Below are 21,131 nucleotides of genomic sequence, written 5' to 3' on the forward strand. Positions count from 1 at the left end.
ATTTAGTGGTCATCCATGTAACTAAATTAGTAACAGACTATAAATTAATTTATGGTAAAAGTAACAAAAGAACATAAGAAGTGCCTCTGCTGGGTCAGACCAGAGGTCCATCTTGCCCAGCAGTCCGTTCGCGCAGCAACCCAACAGGTCCAGGACCTGTGTAGTAGTCCTCTATCTATACCCCCTCTATCCCCTTTTCCTTCAGAAAATTGTCCAATCCCTTCTTGAACCCTAATACCGTATTCTGTCCTATCACGCCCTCTGGAAACGCATTCCAGGTGTCCAGGTGTAATTTCTTTATGCCTGACTAGTATAATAGTAACAAGCATTGCACACTAGTGATTATGCAATATCTGAGGCAACAGCCGCAAAGGCACTTAGGGAGAAATTCTATAAAGGACGCCTAAAGATAGGAGTCCAGCAACTTAGGCCCCTAGCTCCTCACCTATTTATATGTTTTGTCTACTTTATCAGGAAGAGAGAGGGAGTGAGAGCAAGCAGGTGTTGTATCTCCGAGTGAGTCTCTCCCAGGCCCTTCTATAATGCAAGTACACTTCCCCCTCTGTATTTGCGAATTCCGTATCTACGGATTTGCTTATTCGCGATTTTTGACCAGAAATTTTTTTTCCATTTTTCAGGCTATTTTTAGCCCTGTAAGCCCCCCCCCCCCTCCTTAAGCTTTACCTGGTAGTCTAGCAGGTTTTCGGGCCAGGAGCGATCTTCCCATGCTCCTGTCCCGTGCAGATCGCTCACAGGAAACGGCTCGAGAGACTACGGGAGCTCAAGGCATCCATTTCCTGTGAGCGATCTACATGGGGCAGGAGCGTGGGAAGATCACTCCTGCCTGCAAACCTGCTAGACCACCAGATAAGGCTTAAGGGGGGGGGCTTACAGGGCTAAAAATAGCCGGGGGAAGCAGGGGATAAGGGCGGAACCGGCCCAAATATTATTTGCAGTTTTTCCATATTCGCAGCCCGGCTCTGCCCCTAACTCCCGCGAATGCGGAGGGGGAAGTGTATGCTCTTCTCTGGTTGGGAGTGTGTGTCGCAATGGTTAGAGCTACAGCCTCAGCACCCTGAGGTTGTGGGTTCAAATCCCTCACTGCTACTTGTGACTCTGGGCAAGTCACTTAGGGGTAAATTCTATAAGAAGCACCCAAAAGGTAGGCGCCGTTCAGCGCAATTCAAGTCAAATTGGGTGCAGTTTAGTGAATCACGCCGAGCAGCACCTATTTTGGAGGCGCCCAATAAATAGGCCAGCTCTAGGCACAACTAAAACTTAGGCGCCCATGCGAGCACTTAAGCACGCTTAAGAGCAGCGATTCTGTAGCAAAGCGCCTAACACAAACCCATGCCCAACACGCACAGCGTCTATTTTTTTGAAGGCCTGCCAAATTTTTAGAGCCGCCTTGTTACAGAATCGCTCTTTCTTGATAGGCGCCTAAGTTTCAATTATTGTTGATTAAAAAGCTTAATTGAGCTTGTTATTCATTTTAGATAGGCACCTATCTAGTCGGACGCCTCCAAAATAGGTGCCTAACATTAGGCGCCTGTTACAAAATTTGGGCCTTAATCCTCCATTGTACATTAGATAGTGCGAGAGCCTACAGGGAAATATGATAAAGTAGCTGAATATAAAAACCACTTAGGATATAATAATAATAATTTTATTCTTATATACCGCCATACCGAAAAAGTTCTAGGTGGTTCACAACAAGGTGAGCTAATACATAGGATACAGATAAAATACAAATTAGAATAATGGACTTAAAAGCAGATAAAGACAGAAAGCATTTACAATATAATGCAGAAAATACCATCATGGCAGGGAAAGAAGTAATACATAGAACAGATCAAATACATCAAGTTGAATATAAGGAACTTGATTGAAAAAATGAAGCAGAATGCATTAAGATACCAGCCTATCAAAATTCCGGAATCCCAGAGAGTAACAAGATTCTAGAACCCCAAAGAGTAGCAACATTCCATTCAGAATCACAAAGAATAGCAAGATTCCGGAATCCTGGAGAGTAACAAGATTCTAGAACCCCAAAGAGTAGCAACATTCCATACAGAATCTCAAAGAATAATAATTTTATTCTTATATACCGCCATACCAAAAAAGTTCTAGGCGGTTCACAACAAGGTGAGCTAATACATAAGATACAGATAAAATACAAATTAGAATAATGGACTTAAAAACAGATAAAGACAGAAAGCATTTACAATATAATGCAGAAAATACCATCATGGCAGGGAAAGAAGTAATACATAGAACAGATCAAATACATCAAGTTGAATATAAGGAACTTGATTGAAAAAATGAAGCAGAATGCATTAAGATACCAGCCTATCAAGATTCCAGAATCCCAGAGAGTAACAAGATTCTAGAACCCCAAAGAGTAGCAACATTCCATTCAGAATCACAAAGAATAGCAAGATTCCGGAATCCTGGAGAGTAACAAGATTCTAGAACCCCAAAGAGTAGCAACATTCCATTCAGAATCACAAAGAATAGCAAGATTCCGGAATCCCAGAGAGTAACAAGATTCTAGAAACCCAAAGAGTAGCAACATTCCATTCAGAATCACAAAGAATAGCAAGATTCCGGAATCCCGGAGAGTAACAAGATTCTAGAACCCCAAAGAGTAGCAACATTCCATTCAGAATCACAAAGAATAGCAAGATTCCAGAATTCTGGAGAGTAACAAGATTCTAGAACCCCAAAGAGTAGCAACATTCCATACAGAATCTCAAAGAATAATAATTTTATTCTTATATACCGCCATACCGAAAAAGTTCTAGGCGGATCACAACAAGGTGAGCTAAAACATAAGATACAGATAAAATACAAATTAGAATAATGGACTTAAAAACAGATAAAGACAGAAAGCATTTACAATATAATGAAGAAAATACCATCATGGCAGGGAAAGAAGTAATACATAGAACAGATCAAATACATCAAGTTGAATATAAGGAACTTGATTGAAAAAATGAAGCCTATCAAAGAGTTGAGTCTTTAACAATTTTCTAAAATCAAGATAGAAAGAGACCTCTAACATAATTTTTCCAAGCCATACATTCAATTTAGCGGCTTGAAATGAGAGGGTTCTCTATAAGTGGTATATAAATAAGTAAAAGATAAATAAAATAGAGGAAGAGCCTGGCCAGCAGCAAAATTGGGCTGCCGCATGCCGTTTTACTGCATATAATTTTAATGTAAAAAGCAGCATTAAATCGCTGTTCTAATGACGTCATAATGCTAAAACATGATAACGCCATAGACGTCTATGCGATGCCTAAAAGGCGATTCTACAAAGCATACAATACACCACTCGATTCTATAAAGGACGTCTAATATAGATGCACTTAAATTCGCTGAGCATGATTCTCTATTTTGCGTCTATACATAACAGAATTGCGCTGAACGTTGTAGTGCCGGACGATGCCTAACTTTTAGGTGTCATTTATAGAATTTGCCCCTTATTGTCTCCTATTTAGGAGGTGCTAAGGGCATGTTTATGGATGATATTAACAAGTGCATACTAGTTGATAAGTACATCCACACTCATTCTCCGCCCCACAACGTCTCCTTCCCCCCACCCAAAAAAATTACTGTGCACTTATACCTGGATTCTATAAACAGAGCTGGTATCGGTGGCTGCCTAAGAAATGACCACCAATTGCATGTTAGTCACGCACTGGCATCATTTCTGGAATCATGGCTGGGTTTTATTTTTTAACACAGGCGCCTTAAACTTACACCAGCATTATAAAGGCCTACATTTAAGGCGTCGGACTCACGCCTACGGAGGTGCATAGGGACGCCTACAGACGCCTAAGGCCATGTCCAGTGCAAACCACATCCCTGCTGACCTAAGGCATCCCTATGCACCTCTGTACGTGCGAGACTGGCGCTTTCAATTTCTTTTTAGAAACGTGCCCCTTGATTGGTCAGTTAGGTGGTGGCAGGGCCCCTACTGCCGCCTAACTGCAGTGTGTCCTGTAAAGAATTTCAGTCTTAGTGTGTACAGATTGCAAGACTAATGCGGAACGCTTCAGTATATCCTGCATTAGACCCTTTTTTTCCTGCCGTGTTAGTGCCATATGCAGCTTAGTAAAAGAGCCCCTTGGTATTATTCTATATGCAGATAGCATTCTCACTGTAAACTTTAACTTGGTTATGTTAATAATTGGAACTAAAAATGTAATCAAACTGGTAACTGCAGGGAGACATTTCAGTAGAAAATAGCTGCAAAGGTCAATACAGGCAGTCCCCGAGTTACAGATGCCCGACTTAAGTACAACTCGTACTTAAGAACGTGGCTGCAGCTTCATTTGATTTCATTGAGCAGGATTTCCAGTGGCATAGACTCCTACACGTCTCCTGTAGCAGATTCAGGAATGACGCATGGCCACATTAAGAACAGTGTGTGGTTGTGCATGCTGTAATTAGAGGGCTTGATAAATCTTAACCAATTGTTAGTGTAGTCCTTAGTCACTTTTCTCTTAAACACTAACTATTCTCTGTACTCTTTTTAAATCTCTAATCTTATAAAGCTATATGGTGCCTGTTTACATATTGCGGTTCCATATACACTGTAAAGAGATTATTGGTCTAATACTAACATACACTTCATTATATATGTTTATGTATATACATATTAATTCTTTATTTTTTCATTTGTATGGACCTTCGGATATCAACTGGACCATAATTAGTGCCCAGCAATCTCTTGTCTTCATCAGTCCACTTTATTGTTTATTTACTCAAAACTCTAAAATTCATTTAATTTCATATTATTCTTAATTTCATAACTCCATAACTATTTCTTCATTGTATTTCATTTTAGTTTCCTTCATTTCCTTACTTAATGTCTTTTTCTTCTAATTAAATCTTATTAATTAGCTACTTAGCTTCGAGGTTAGCTCTCAAACGTTCATCAATGCCACCTCTCTCGACATGCATGTTTCAAACAACGTTTTTCTTCAGGGTCGAGGGGAACAATCGAGTATGTGCAGTCGAGTATGTCTGAAGAAAGACTGCACATACTCGATTGTTCCCCTCGACCCTGAAGAAAAACGTTGTTTGAAACATGCATGTCGAGAGAGGTGGCATTGATGAACGTTTGAGAGCTAACCTCGAAGCTAAGTAGCTAATTAATAAGATTTAATTAGAAGAAAAAGACATTAAGTAAGGAAATGAAGTAAACTAAAATGAAATACAGTGAAGAAATAGTTATGGAGTTATGAAATTAAGAATAAGTATGAAATTAAATGAATTTTAGAGTTTTGAGTAAATAAACAATAAAGTGGACTGATGAAGACAAGAGATTGCTGGGCACTAATTATGGTCCAGTTGATATCCGAAGGTCCATACAAATGAAAAAATAAAGAATTAATATGTATTTACATAAACATATATAATGAAGTGTACCTTAGAGGGAACACTGGTAGGGACAGTTGGCCCTTTTGTCAGCTGGGAGCAGAGGTAAGCAGCAAGAATCTTAAAATCTACAAGTTCTGAGTTACATACAAATCCGACTTAAGAACAGCTTTAAAAACATTAACTCATTCTTAACCCGGGGACTGCCTGTAGATCCATATAGCAGACCTGAAATGAAAAGCGCAAGGGGTTTCCAGAAACCTTAAGCTAAGTCATTGATGAATATGCTTTTATGTTTATCCAAATGTAATCCAAATTTCTACTGTAGTTTCAGGCTTCAGACAAAGTACACAATACAAACAAAGTGCCAACAAAGTTATGAAGAGAAGGATGATCAGGGAGCAGAGCGGGAAAGCAAAGCTCTTGGCAACAGTTATAATGACATGCTTAGCAAAACAGTAAAAAATGGATAACAGGGCAGAAATAACTGGAAGACAGCTAAAGAGATTCTACTTACAGTAACAAACCAATAAAACCTGAGAAAAGTTTAAGAAAGATGTCTTATCAGTATCAACCCACAAAACATAAGTGTTTCCTTTAATTACTTCAACATTCATTGGCTTTCCAGCTAATCTCCTTCTAAATACTTCAGTCTCTGGGATTTTAGGACAGTTTTGTCATCTTTGTGGTTTCTTTACACATATTCTGTAATTGAAGAAAAGCTAGAACAAAAATATTCCCATTTATAAGGCATTAGATGCCTATAATAAACCTACGTTAAAAAGGCATACAGGGACTCAATATAAATACCAGTCAGAAAAGGGATTATGTTGATGAATGAGAGACTGACTGTAATAGTATTAAATACCAGTGGGGAGAGAGCAAATGACTCCTAAAAACGCTCAGAAAAGTGAAACTCTGAAAGGGAGGTGGATACCTCCCCTTGAGGCAAGAGTTTACCGTCCAATCATTGCATTTGCTTTGTAGAACATCACTTTCTGACCACTGGTAAAAACTAGTATTGTTTAAATAAACTCTGTTAGATTGACTAAAAAGTTCAAAACAATTATGCACAACTCTTGCTTGGAACGATGATACCATTCACTTATCTGTACCAACTTTAAAGTTTGTAGTTGTAAGGGCTCTTGGGGGTCTTACAACTACAAACTTTAAAGTTGGTACAGATAAGTGAATGGTATCATCGTTCCAAGCAAGAGTTGTGCATAATTGTTTTGAACTTTTTAGTCAATCTAACAGAGTTTATTTAAACAATACTAGTTTTTACCAGTGGTCAGAAAGTGATGTTCTACAAAGCAAATGCAATGATTGGACGGTAAACTCTTGCCTCAAGGGGAGGTATCCACCTCCCTTTCAGAGTTTCACTTTTCTGAGCGTTTTTAGGAGTCATTTGCTCTCTCCCCACTGTTATTTAATACTATAATAAACCTACGGCCTATATATAAAAAGCATTTCCACATGTATTTTGCATACACATGGAAATGGTGATTTCAGAACACAACTATTTATACATAGAAACCACCAGGACTTAAAGATTTCAAGGGGGCATGGCTGGGGCAGGCCAAAAACCTTATATAGGAAATACATGTCTATATTAAAAAAAATTGCTGCTGGTTTTGCATCAGCTTGGAGGCATGCACAGATTTCTAAAAATTGCTCATTTTGCCAAGGGTTTTACATAAGGGATTAAGGCCTCCTTTTATGAAGGTGCACTAGCGTTTTTAGCGCACGCACCGGATTAGCGTGCGCTATAGTGCGCGCTAGCCGAAAAACTACCATCTGGTCAAGAGGAGGTGGTAGCGGCTAGCGCGCGTGGCATTTTAGCACGCATTACTCTGCGCATTAAGGCCCTAATGTACCTTCTTAAACGTATCTCCTAAACCTCTTGTATATTTCTGTCTAAAAAAAAAAAAATTGCGGCCTTACTATTTAATTGGCAGCAATGACATGCCAGTCTATAAATTCTTGTTACAATACCGTTCATTTAGCGCAATGATCTCCAACCTTTTTCATGTAAAGGATCGCAGTGTGAAAGCTCTGAGGGCCCCCAAGAGATTTCAAATTTACACCTGCTACTAATTTTGTAAACCATCTCTACCTGCTGCTTCCAACTGGATATTAAACATAAAAAATGAATACTAACATCGATTCTACAAACACTTCAAGGATACATTTTAAAAACTCTCTATTTTGGATTGCGAACATTAGCAAATTCCATACACGAGACACCTGAGTAACCCACTTAAGAGAATGTTTGCAGTTACTATATCAATTGGGCAAGATTGAAACTAAGGGCTCCGTTTACTAAGGTGCGCTAGCGTTTTTAGCGCATGAAGGATTTTACCGCTCGCTACACCGCGTGCTACACGGCTAGAACTAACGCCAGCTTGATGCTGGCGTTAAGGTCCAGCGCGCGTTAATGCCCTAACGCGGCTTAGTAAAAGGAGCCCTAACAAATTTACGGGATTCGAAGAGCATTTCAGCCAACTGTTTGAGGGCTGCAACAGAGGATTTCAGGGGCCAAGTGGTAGAGAATGACAGGGTGACAAAATTCATCACCGTTCCCGTCCCCGCGGGAAACCATCTTCATGTCATTCTTTAGGGAAAGAGGGAAGAATCAGAGTATAAATGGCCACAACCACTGACCCGCAAGCTTTACTTTGAATAATGCTGGTGTAGAAGGACTGAGGTTGAGATAGACACTACAGAATGACAGTCTCTGGTATCCAGAGCAGATATTGTGATGTCATAATGCCTCATTCCACCAGTGCCTAAGAGCCAATCACATCAGTGATATCACAATGGCTTCATTATCCTTGGCTCACATAAGAATCAGAGTATGAATGGCCACAACCACTGACCTGCAAGCTTTGCTTTGAAGAATGCTGGTGTAGAAGGACTGAGGATGAAATAGACACTAGAAAATGACACGGGTTTATTTCCCGCGGTTATCCGCGGGGACGGGAACGGTGATGAATTTTGTCACCAGGTCATTCTCTAGACCAGTGGTTTAGCGCTTATTCATAATGGCATCTTGGCATCAAGATCCCAGTATAAAACCTGGCACCAGCAAGCCCCTCTAAGTGCCATGTCAACTGGCATCCTTAGTTGCACCAAATGATACACCTGAGAGATGCACTCTTGTCTCACCCATGGTCCCCCCCCACCCCCTTTGCAATTAGATGCTTCCTTACACAATAGTGCCTACCTGCCACTTTATGGTGCCTTTCATGCAAGAAAAAGTGGAGTGGACCTCTAGGCTATACAGAAGTTGCAACATTACTATTTTCAGATATAAGAACATATTAATAGCCATACCAGGTCAAACCAATAGTCTATCTAGTCCAGTATTATATTCCAACAGTGGCCAATCCAGGTCACAAGTTCCTGGCAGAAACCAAAGTAGTAGCAACTTCCATGCTACCGACCCCGGGGCAAGCAGTGGCTTCCTCATGTCTGTCTCGATGGCAACTATAGAGCTCCTCTTGTATGAGGAAAGACTAAAAAGGTTATGACTCTTCAGCTTGGAAAAGCGATGGCTGAGGGGAAATATGATTAAAGTCTACAAAATCCTGAGTGGAATAGAACGGGTACAAGTGGATCGATTTTTCACTCCATCTAAAATTACAAAGACTGGGAGATACTCGATGAAGTTACAGGGAAATACTTTTTAAAACCAATAGGAGGAAATTTTTTTTCACTCAGAAAATAGTTAAGCTCTGGAACGCATTGCCAGAGGTTATGGTACGAGCAGATAGCGTAACTGGTTTTAAGAAAGGTTTGGACAATTTCCTGGAGGAAAAGTCCATAGTCTGTTATTGAGAAAAATATGGGGAAAGCCACTGCTTGCCCTGGATCAGTAGAATGGAATATTACTATTCCTTGGGTTTTGGCCACCGTGAGAACAGGCTACTGGGCTTGAAGGACCATTGGTCTGACCCAGTAAGGCTATTCTTATGTTCTAAACCTTTTTAAAACTCAGCTATGCTAACCACTGTCACCATATCCTCTGGCGCTTACATATGGAATATACCAAGTTGATGCTGCTCTTTTTGTACATTTGCAAATGTATAAAATGGCAGCTCCTGAACATTTGGCAGAGTATTTTGTACAATATTGTCAGAATTGAGCACTTATGTTTAACTTGCATGCAGTAAATCAGATTCTGGAATGCTGTTTAATAACTAATGGGCAGACTGGATGGACTGTTCAGGTCTTTTATCTGTCATCATTTACTAAGTTACTATGACAGCTAACGAACATGTTTTTTATGGTTTGTATTAGCTATAATATGTGAGTTCTCGAAAAGTCGTCAAGGCTGCTGAATGAGTTTGTAAGAGAAAGCAATGTTATTTACCGTAACAGTTGTTATCCAGGGACAGCAGGCAGCTATTCTCACTAGTGGGTGATGTCATCCGAAAGAGCCCCGATGCGGACGTCTCACAAGCATACTTGCTTGAAGAAACTTCAGAAGTTTTGAGATGCCCGCACTGCGCATGCGCGAGTGCCTTCCCGCCCGATGCACCGGGCGTGTCTCCTCAGTTCAGATAGCTAGCAGAGAAGCCAACCCAGGGGAGGTGGGTGGGACGTGAGAATAGCTGCCTGCTGTCCCTGGATAACAACTGTTACGGTAAGTAACATTGCTTTATCCCAGGACAAGCAGGCAGGTATTCTCACTAGTGGGTGACCTCCAAGCTAACCTCAATGGGATGGTGGGAGAGTTGGCAACTTAGAAGAATAAATTTTGTAATACTGTTTGGCCAAACTGTCCATCCCGTCTGGAGAAAGTATCCAGACACTAGTGTGAGGTGAAGGTATGAACCGAGGACCAAGTGGCAGCCTTACAAATCTCCTCAATCGGAGGAGACACGCCCGGTGCATCGGGCGGGAAGGCGCTCGCGCATACGCGGTGCGGGCATCTCGAAACTTCTGAAGTTTCTTCAAGCAAGTATGCTTGTGAGACGTCCGCATCGGGGCTCTGTCGGATGACATCACTCACTAGTGAGAATACCTGCCTGCTTGTCCTGGGATAATGTCAGGATTATGAATGTAAGTTGAGAGCCTTAGTGCACTTCTCCATGACCAAGCAGCTTCAATGAATGTCAAACTGATGGTTTGCAAACCTTCTGTTTTGAAATGTCTAGCTCTTACTGTACTGACAAAAATGAGGCTTTCCAAAAAAACATGAGGAGGAATGTTTTGTTTGCAGGGAGATACCAATCTCAAACTGTGTTTAACTGGAAGCTCTGGTTTGTTTATTATTATTAATTTCTTGTACTTCATCAAAACTTGACACACCATTGTACGTCAGTTAGCTTTTAGCATAAATGTTGTTCCTGAGAATTTACAGTAGCTTCCTAAGTTTCTCAGAAGCTTGCAGAAGAAAGCTAAATAGAAGTCTGACCACACTCAGGGGTAGTTCTATAAGTGGGCGCCTCTTTTTAGGTGCGCCAGTGCTATGTAGTGAGAGAGCATTTTGTCATGGCATCTGAGCGTCTAGATTTTATTAAAGCACAACCCAGAATCGCCATGCCTAAAAGGTAAGTGTCTGTGGTTACTCCAGCCCCAGATATAATGTTGTCGTGGGCACCTAAATTTGGCAAGGGCACACAAATGGCAGCATGGCTTAGGCCCCTTCCACACTCCACCCCCTCGCTTTTATGCATTATGCCACTTAAGTGTGCACTTAAGAATAGTGCTTAGATGACTTGTTGCCACTTACATAAGTGCACACTTCCTACAAAAGTGATGTGCTGAAGTGGCTGCCCTGTTATAGAATTACCCTTTCAGAATCTGTTATGAGGGTTGATACTGATGTGGGAACATAATACGTGCATATTAGCATTGCTATTAGAATGGAAATAAAGCTAGACTATACTGTATTCCATCTTGAGGGCTTGTGAAATCTGATGGAAGAACCTGCCTGAATTGATTTTGCACGGATTGCTGTTGCAGCTGCCGCTCGTGGGCCTAAACCCAGTGTCCGCCGTGACTGTCAGCCTCCGACAGACTAAACACTCGCCGTCGTCCTTTCCTGCCAGACCTTACTAGAGGAAAACACAGCAACAGATCATAGGAAGGCTTTAACAGTGGGAAAGAGCGAAGGGTAACAGGAATAAACACAGAGGAGAAATGCACAGTAACAATCAGGTAGACAGGACACAGCATATGAATCATCTCATAATACTACTGGTACTCTGGTAAGAAGTTACAACCTTTTCTCTCATGAAAATGAAGTGCACACATAGCAGATATACTATATATTGCATTTAATCTATAAGGAAAGATTCTTCAGAGCTATAGACACACATAGTTACAGTTACTTACACAAAAAGTGTGCGAATGAGCAGTTAAATATGCAGCTATACACTTTCAAAGTTGTCATCTTTCAATTACACTTTTAGCAATAAGCTGAATGATGGTTTCCAAGTTATTTCATGCATAAATTACATACACTGATGGTGCTATGCTTTTTTTTTTTTTAATTAACCTGCCTAATGACAGGCATGAACTATTTGGGTTAGATCTTATGATATAAACATCTCCTAGATTTGTATTTTACCATATATTTTTTGTCTTATTGGGCTCCTTTTATCATGCCGTGCTAGTGGGGTTAACACACACGACTTTTCACCACGCGCTAATCCCTGCGCTAGCCAAAAACTACTGCCTGCTCAAGAGGAGGCGGTAGCAGCTAGCGCAGCCGGTGGTTTAACGCGCGCTATTACGCGGCTTGATAAAAGGAGCCCATTGTTCTGTTTGAAAACAGAGAAATGTGATATACAAGAGTTTTAAATCAAGCCACTTAGGACCACTTCTGGACTATTCAAGCATATTTAATTAGATTATTCATACTGTATAAAGCTCATATATAAACCAAGGTTTGAAGTCGGCTTCTCCTATTGACACTCCCTGTTAACTTGGATAAGTCACTTCATCTTCCATTGCCTCCAGTACAAATGGAGTGCGCAAACTCAGCGGAGCAGAAAAGCATCTACTCCACCTCCTGCTAATTTGCATAGAGCCTGGACTTGCAAAGGCAAATAATCTAAACTCCAAATTCAAACACTCAGTAATTCAGTGAGTAATCATCTAAGACATTGTCCCGCAAACGTTTCGGTGCTGCGGCACACTAAACCTGGTGCCGCGGGCGGAAGGCATCCAGAAGTGTGCAGATATCAACGTGATGCACGTTACGCACATGTGTGATGTTATCACGTTGACATCCATGCATGCGCAAAGGCCATCCGGCCATGACCCTGAACCTGTCACTTCGCTGGTGGGGGTCCTGGAGGAGGGGAGAGACGCCGGTGAAGAGGAGAGTCGCCAGCACCGGCTGACTGCCTACAGGAGGTGCCTCTTGCCGCAAAAGGCACATCTTGTAAGCAGTCAGCCGCTGCCACCGCTCCTCCTTCCTGGTGTCTCGCGGCACACTTGGAACCTGCCACACAGTTTGTGATCTAAGAGGTGCTTCTCAGGTACAAGTTCTTTTTAAAATCATGCTTAAAAATTTTCCTGATGGGTTTAAAATTTTCTGACAAAGTTGTGTATTAAAGTTGCTTGCCTCTATTAACTTATTATGATATAATGCATGTTACCATACCTAATAAAACTCCAGCTACCAACACTTAAAACACTTTTAAAAAATGATAACTATATCAGACACTTTAGAAAATCTTTTGTGTTTATTCTATATTTTGCCACCAACTGAAAACTTTGGGCTTCTTTTATCAAGCCGCGCTAGCGGTTTAACACGTTAATGGTGCACGCTAAACCCTGGGATGCACTAGCTGCTATCGCCTCCTCTCGAGCAGGCGGTAGTTTTTGGCCAGCGCGGGGGTTAACACGTGATGAAAAGTTGCGCACGTTAACCCCGCTAGCGCAGCTTGATAAAAGGAGCCCTTTATTTTGTAAATTTTTTTCTTAAATATATTTGTATGTATATTTTTATAATAATGAATGGGTAAACACAGAAATCTGTAATTTCTAGTCCATTAAATTGGTTATATTATTGTAATCTGCTTTGGCTCTTAAGAGAATTTGGTAGAATATAAATGTGTAGATTGGATTAGATTGAAAAACTGGTCCCTGTGACCATAAAGTGGCTCTTCTCACTCAGGGACCGGTTGCTATTGAGAATCTGGAACACTTTGGGTTTATGGCATGGCTCTTGAGCAGGCAATGATAGATGAAAAGAAAGATTTACAGTTTCTGAACAGAAAATTGGATCCTGCCCTATTAAAACAAAATAATAAAATCAACTCCTGTTTTTATAGCTAAGGAAGATGAAATGTAAAGCTCCATAATTATTTTTTCCTTTTATGTTAAACCCCTTTTCTTTTGTAACTAGATAAAATGATCATCTCTTTTCAACCGTTTGATCTAATAAATGGCTAGGCAAGATTTAGCCTGTACTACCACCTTCAGAATGATATGCTCCTTATGGGGTGCTGCCTATATCTACTTTACAAACTCAAAAAGATATATGAAAATTTTCATACAGAAAGGGAAGTAATAGATCTCTAAAAAGAATAATTTTTAAGAACAAAACCTATTGTTTCAAAGCTAGCCAACATGGGTAATTAAGCACTTTAAATAAGCCGTTTCTGACTGTAAACTTGAAAAGCTTAATTTCAAAATATAGTAAAAACACTTCATTTGCTCCTTTTCTTTCTTTGGTTTTATATCCCATCCTCCCCTAAGAGCTCAGAATGGGTTACAGTTTATAATATATGGCTACATTCATAGTTTTACACCATGTTCTCTAGACATTGCATAGTTTTGAGAGTCACTTCAGTGTCGAGAGGGCGGTCCAGGTAAGGTGGATAAGTAGGGGATACAGGAACAGCCTAATCACATCATTTCAGCAAATAAAATGGCATCTAGCATGCTTGGGACATAGAATACACTTCCCCCTCTGTATTCGCGAGTTCCGTATCTACGGATTCGTGTATTCTCGGTTTTAAACCTAAAAATACTCTTTCTTTTTGGGGCTATTTTAAGCCCTGAAAGCCCCCCCTTAAGCCTTACCTGGTGGTCTAGCAGGTTTTTGGGCCAGGAGCGATCTTCCCACGCTCCTGCCCCGTGCAGATCACTTACAAGAAATGGCTTGAGAAACTACGGGAGCTCAAGGCAGCCATTTCCTGTGAGCGATCTGCACGGGGCAGGAGCGTGGGAAGATCGCTCCTGTCCCGAAAACCCGCTAGACCACCAGGTAAGGTTTAAGGGGGGGGGGGCTTACAGAGCTTAAAATAGCCAGGGGAAGCGGGGGTTCGGGGCAGAACCGGCCCGAATATTATTTGCAGTTTTTAATAGGGGCTCTGCCCCTAACCCCCGCTAATACAGAGAAGGAAGTGTATACACAAAAGATCAGCCTCTTTGCGTGTCTAATCATTTAGCCACAGTCCATGAAAAGTACTGCTGAGACAATAACGAAAGATAGGGTAGGGTGGAAGAGGGTAGGGGGAAAAGCTAGACAAAGACACACGTTTTCATAGCTTTTTTAAAGTAAAGGAGACCTTTAAGAGATCTGATGTGGGGAGGAAGGCTATTCTAGAGATTTGGTAGGAAGTTGGAGTAGGATAATTTCTGCACTGTTTGGAGCTGGAGGGCATCCCCTGAGGGAGTATGTAGGCATATTTCATCCTGGGATCGTAAAGCTCTTTTTGGGGTGTAGACAGGAAGTCTGAGAAGTAACTAGGTACTATGTTGTGGAGGGATTTATAAGCTAGCACTAGGACTTTGAAGAGGCAGTGTTTGGTTATGGGCAACCAGTGGGCTGATGTCGGAGCTGGAGAGACTGGGTCATGGGCTTGTAGGTTTTTCAGAAGTCTGATAGCAACATTTTGAACTCGCTGTAGTCTCCGAGTGTTTTTTGCTGTTAGCCTGTTGAATAATGCGTTGCAGTGAGAGAAAAAAAGATGGCGGATGGACGCTGACGGCATTCTGTGAGCTCCGCGTTTTTCTTCTAAGCCGTTTGATTGTGTGTTAATTTTTTTACTTGCTTTTTTCTGACGATGCTTCATTCTAAAAGAAAAGGAGTAGTGAGAGCGTCGATGCCACCAGTGCTCTCATCCTCCCCAATCCAAACAACTTTGCTGCAATATTTGGAGCGGCAGCACACCGATGGCACTCAGCTACAGAATTGGAGGGCAGGATCCGTGGCAGAGTTGAGTGAGGGAGCGCTCAATTCTCTGGAGCAAGTTTCACTCTTTCCCCCGATATTGGCCGCACCTCCTTGTCCAGTGGGGACGAGGAGCGTGGAGTCGAGTCCCAGACATGAGGAGGAGGAGACCCTGAAGCCAGAAGGCTCATATGAAGGAGAAATTCTGGCTGGGAAGAGCTACAAGAAGGCAGCAGGAGAAGCCAGAAATAATGCTGGGAACACTTTTTGAGGCAATAAAAGCCTTGGATGTGAAGGTGGACAAGACTTCAAATGATATGGAGGTACTTGTTTCCAAAGTAGATGCTTTTTCTTTAAATATAGAAAAAGTTAAACAGGAATGTTTCCAAAAAATTCAATCTGAATCAGATGGTCTGTAAGATTCTATATCTTCAATCATAAAAGATCAAAATTTCCTTCAGAGAAAGATTGAACAGATAGAAAACTTCAACAGATGTTTGAATTTGAGGATTCTAAATTGCCCAAAGATTCCACTTTTGTTACCATTTGAAATATTCAAAAAGTTTTTTCTAGAGAATTTGAATTTCCCACCAGTCAATTCCACTTATCAATAAAGTCTACTTTCTACCATCTACTGCGGGAAAAAATAGTCCCTCCACAAATGCTTTACCTCAAAGCTCTGATGTACTTCAAAATCTAACAGGGTTTTTGGAAGATTCCTCATCAGATGTAAAGGAACATTCCACCCTATTAGTGAGTTTTGTATTTGAACAAGACTTTGCGTCTGTGATGTGGATTTTCTTTAAGAAGGGAGCAGTTCCCTTCTGTGGTCATAAAATATGGATATAACCAGAGGTGACGAAATCCACTCAGGAGAGAAGAAGAGAATTTAATTAAATATGTTTCTTCTTAGATATAACAAATGAAGCAATGACAGTGTCAGCATAGCTTTTTGCTAGCACTTAATCTATGGGAATTTTACATCTTCAGAGCCAATTCAATTTCTAGACACTGCGATGATTGGGTGGTGAGGCGGAGTAATCAGCCTTCATGTCTCTGAGCAGAGTTCTAAGAATAAGAATTGTGAATGAGTAAAAGTTTGGAATTTTGTGTGATAACACTGCAGTGACTTTTTCAGGTCTTATTGATATCTCTTTAGTCACTCCACAAATATCTATGGTATTTGAGTTATTTACCCCTGATATATTTTTGTGAACAGTTATCAACAAGCACAATTTGGAAATGCTTAAGCAATGTTTCACTTTGATGATTATTGAATACTGCATACTGCAATCCGCTTTGTACAATCAGACAAATTGAAAAGGTTACAAATCTGTTAATAAATGAAATTAAATCATATGGCACAAGCAACAACTGGTGAAACCCACTGGAGGAGCTTTGTGAAGTCTCTAGCCTAACGCTAGCACTCTCAGTCTTAACAAATACTCAAACCAATAAAGTTGCCCTTGTTCCCTTTTAGCTTGCTTTCTTACTCTCTCTAGTCATGAGGACGCATAAATCTATAGTTTTCTCCTGAGCTCTATGGTGGCCTCTACCCAAGTCTTTCAGTGCAGTGGACACGCATATGACTCCCACCAGTCAGTCACAGACAAACCATGCAAGATCTAAGCACTGATGAGGCAAGAAAGAAAGTACACGTCTCCCTCTGTATTCGCTGTGATAGGGGATTAACAGACCCGTGAATATAGAAAAAACACAAATAACTTTTTCATATGTTATTCGCTGTTTTCTATTAAAAACCATCGTGAATATGGTGAAACCGCGAATAACATGGTGGGAGACCTGGCCTGTTCCTGAAGGAGAGGCAAAACACGGTGAAGAAAGTGCTGGGAATCGGCGATTTTCTCTGTAAACGCTTGGAATCAGCAATTTCTCTATGCAAGCTGATGTAATTTGGGGGGGGAGGAGCCAGCAAGCTAAAAACTGCAAGTAATTGAAACTGCGAATGCTGAAACCGCAACTACGGAGAGAGAAGTGTCGTTTTTTGCTATTTTCTCAGTGACTGCTTTGAATTCAACAAAAAATTTTACATAGTTGGTCATCATACTTACATATTACTATGAAACAACATTTAATTATCTTAAGCTACTTTGATTTTACTTACATTTTAGTGTTACTATCTGACTTTTGTGCTTCAAAAATGTCCAAGCTATAAAATAGTCAAATAATGCCATTCAAAAGATATAATTAACGGTTCATAGACAACGGCGCGAAAGACAAAAGCGCGCGCCGACAATTGAGCGCAGCACGCGCCGTTCTAAATTACAGTTTATAGGGGCTCCGACGGGGGTTTTTGTTGGGGAACCCCCCAGTTTACTTAATAGACATCGCGCCGGCGTTATGGGGGGTTTGGGGGGTTGTAACCCTCCACATTTTACTGTAAACTTAACTTTTTCCCTAAAAACAGGGAAAAAGTGAAGTTTTCAGTAAAATGTGGGGGGTTACAACCCCCACACACCCCCCACAACGCCACCACAATGCGGCGCGATGTCTATTAAGTAAAGTGGGGGGGGTTCCCCCACACGCCCCCCGTCGGAGCACTAAAAACAGTAATTTAGAGCGGCGCGGCACGCTGCGCTCAAATGTCTGGGCGCGCCTTTGTCCAGGCGCGCTTTTGACCTGACACCGTAATTAACAATGTGTCAGAATTTGGCAGTCCGTGACTGCTCAAAATGTCCACCCCCCAGCCACTTTGGGAAGTTCTTAACAGCCTTATTGACAGGCCCCTGTGGCAGGCTGTCCCAGATCATCTGCAGCACTTCCTCGAGTTTGACGACAGTTTGCGACTTTGGGCGGCGCTTGCGATAGGCCTCCAACATTGCTCCCCAGATAGAAGCCTCGTCACTGTGGCATCGTTAACAGCAAGATGGCTCCCCACTTTTTTCTTCAAACAATGGTAACTCTGCCATGTTTAAAGACAATCTCTTTCCACTTAAACACAGATAGTAACAAATAAAGCTGTAACAATTCATGTTGACATTCCAAGTGGTTGCTAAGAAAACAGCAAAAAACTCTAGGGGGGGTTACTTAATTTTTTTTTTTTGGGCCTCACGCTGTATACATACAGAAATGCGTAAAGAAATGGTTCATAGACAAAATCGCGTGAGACAACGGCGCGCCGACAACTGAGTGCAAGGTTGACGGCGCGCCGAAGAAAAGCACTATTTTAAAGGGTTCCGACGGGGGTTGTTGGTGGGGAACCCCCCTATTTTACTTAACAGACATCACGCTGGCGTTGTGGGGGGTTTGGGGGGTTGTAACCCCCCTCATTATACTTGAAACCAAACTTTTTGCCTGTTTTTTAGGGAAAAAGTTCAGTTTTAAGTATAATGTGGGGGGTTACAACCCCCCAAACCCCCCACAACGCCAGCGCAATGTCTGTTAAGTAAAGTGGGGGGGTTCCCCCCACACACTCCCCGTCAGAGCCCTTTAAAATAGTGCTTTTCTTCGGCACGCCGTCAACCTTGCGCTCAGTTGTCGGCGCGCCATTGTCTCACGCGATTTAGTCCCGTCACCAAAGAAATTCATTAAGGGAGCAATTCTATAAAAAGCTCCACAAGTTAGGCACCAAAATAGCAAGTGCTAAGCACAAATTCTATAGCAGGATCTAGGTGGCCAAATGACGTCATATTGTATAATACTAACGCAGGTTGGCATTTAGACAACCCCCCACATCTATGGGAGGCACAAATGTGTGCACCTACATATGGCACTTTAGCAATGACACTATTCTGTAATGGTATATCCTGCAGCCAATAGTAGTAAGATACTTTGAGATGATCCCTCATACACAATGTTCAGTATCCAACCGAAGTCTTAAACTCCTTTATTCTTTCCTTTAGGGCTTTAGATATGCCAGTGGTTAGCCAAATGTTTTCTATGGCTACCAGTAAACTTGTGGCCATGGCTAGTGAGGAAGCCATGGCCACAAGTTTACTGGTAGCCATAGAAAACATTTGGCTAACCACTGGCATACCTGAAGCCCTAAAGCAGGGGTCCAACCTTTTGGCTTCACTGGGCCGAAAAAAATGTTTCTGGGGCCGCACAAACGTGCAAACGCTGCAGCAAGACACAGGAGGGAGTCGGCAAGATGGTAAACACCCGGAGGCAGCAGAGGAAAACACTGCATCGTCCTCGACCAGGGACACACAAAATACTTCACGGGGCCGCAGGTTGGACACCCCTGCCCTAAAGGAAAGAATAAAGGAGTTTAAGACTATTCTGTAACATGCATATAATTACGGAAGATATCAAACTCTGCCCATGTGAATGGTCCCTTGCATTTGTATGCTATGTAAGGCACGTGCTAAGATGATCAAATCTTATTTAGTGCCCAACTAGTGCTTTCACACCAATTGGTAATATTCATGCAAACGGTGCCTTTATTTAGGAGCTTATGCTAGAAAATGAGGGGATAAGTGAATGCAGAAGGAAGAAAAACCTGGGATGAGGTAAAGTTGTAGAGTGAAAATTAGGTTAAACCAGATCCTTTGAGAACTGGCCATTAGGCTCAATGGAAAACCCTCGTTTACAGCCACAAAGCTATCGCTTAACTCTGAAGACACATGTTTACAAATGTGTTCTGGGATGCTGCAATGTACACAAAATCTTGACATTATGTACTAATCCAGGTATTTGCCATGATGTAGACACACACAACGCACACACACAAAACAAATGTGAACCACCCTAGGTTTATAGAATGAGTTTATAAAAAGTATCATCTACTTAATGTTTCCATAATAAATTCTGAAAGAATACCTGAAGGGCTCTGGACTGAGGACGTAGAGGCAGTGCTGGCAGTAACAGAATCGCAGCGTCCAGTGCTTCCACTAGAGCTGTTACTGGAAGGAGGGGATGGCGACGATGCTGGCGATGGACTGTGTTGGTTTATACACTGGGCTACGGCGAAGCCTGAAAGACAATACAGGCCAGCTTTACGAACGGAGGTGAATGCCTCTCCTTACAGCAAGAAAACAAAATAAACCTGGTGATTCCTTCTATGAGACTATATCTGCCCTTTGATACTGCATTCTTTCAGACGGCAGAACTGCGGTTTCCACTGCACATAGCGGACAAACCTTGAGCCTTGTATGTTCAATCAGTTAATTGCAGCCACTTCAGTCGTAGCTGTGCATTTAAAAGGCAAGGGAGGAAGAAGGAAGAGAATCTTTCATCTATTACCATTAGTCACGGGCAATACCATTTCAGGTTGCATTACACATTAGACAAAAAAGTGTGTTTCTTCACTCATCCTAGCGAAGAAAAAGGAAAATATTACTTGGGTTTTTTTTTCTAAGATATAACAAATTGCTATTTTCTACACCCTACTTTCTTTTCCCTTTTCTTGGTCTGTTTCTCTCATGTCCCTGCCTTTTTTCTAATCAAACGCCTTTGCTCCCCTCGTATCACTCTTGCTGTTTCTAAACTCCTTCCATCCTGCATTATTAAAAACATATTTATGCTCATAACCACTAGGACAGGGGTGCCCACACTTTTTGGGCTTGCAAGCTACTTTTAAAATGACCAAGTCAAAATGATCTACCAAAAATAAAATTAAAAAAAAACACAAAGCACATTG

General features: G+C 41.5%; 1 protein-coding gene across 12 annotated transcripts in view; it reads right to left on the reverse strand.

Annotated features, from left to right (window-relative positions):
• The window catches only part of CLEC16A (C-type lectin domain containing 16A), a 377,291-nt gene that overhangs the window by 8,571 nt on the left and 347,589 nt on the right, over positions 1-21,131 (reverse strand). For 7 of the 12 annotated variants that reach the window (XM_033914726.1, XM_033914722.1, XM_033914725.1 and 4 more), the window contains 2 exons: positions 20,312-20,464; positions 11,330-11,449 (listed from right to left, as the gene is read on the reverse strand). The exons of 1 other annotated variant lie outside the window; for it this stretch is intronic. In XM_033914726.1, coding sequence (XP_033770617.1) covers positions 11,330-11,449; positions 20,312-20,464 — 273 coding nt within the window. Of the gene's footprint in view, positions 1-11,329; positions 11,454-20,311; positions 20,465-21,131 lie in introns of all 12 variants that reach the window. 4 more of the 12 variants (XM_033914729.1, XM_033914728.1, XM_033914727.1 and 1 more) reach the window with 2 other exon arrangements.

The sequence above is a fragment of the Geotrypetes seraphini genome, chromosome 11 (assembly GCF_902459505.1).
Source record: "Geotrypetes seraphini chromosome 11, aGeoSer1.1, whole genome shotgun sequence".
NCBI lineage: Eukaryota > Metazoa > Chordata > Amphibia > Gymnophiona > Dermophiidae > Geotrypetes > Geotrypetes seraphini.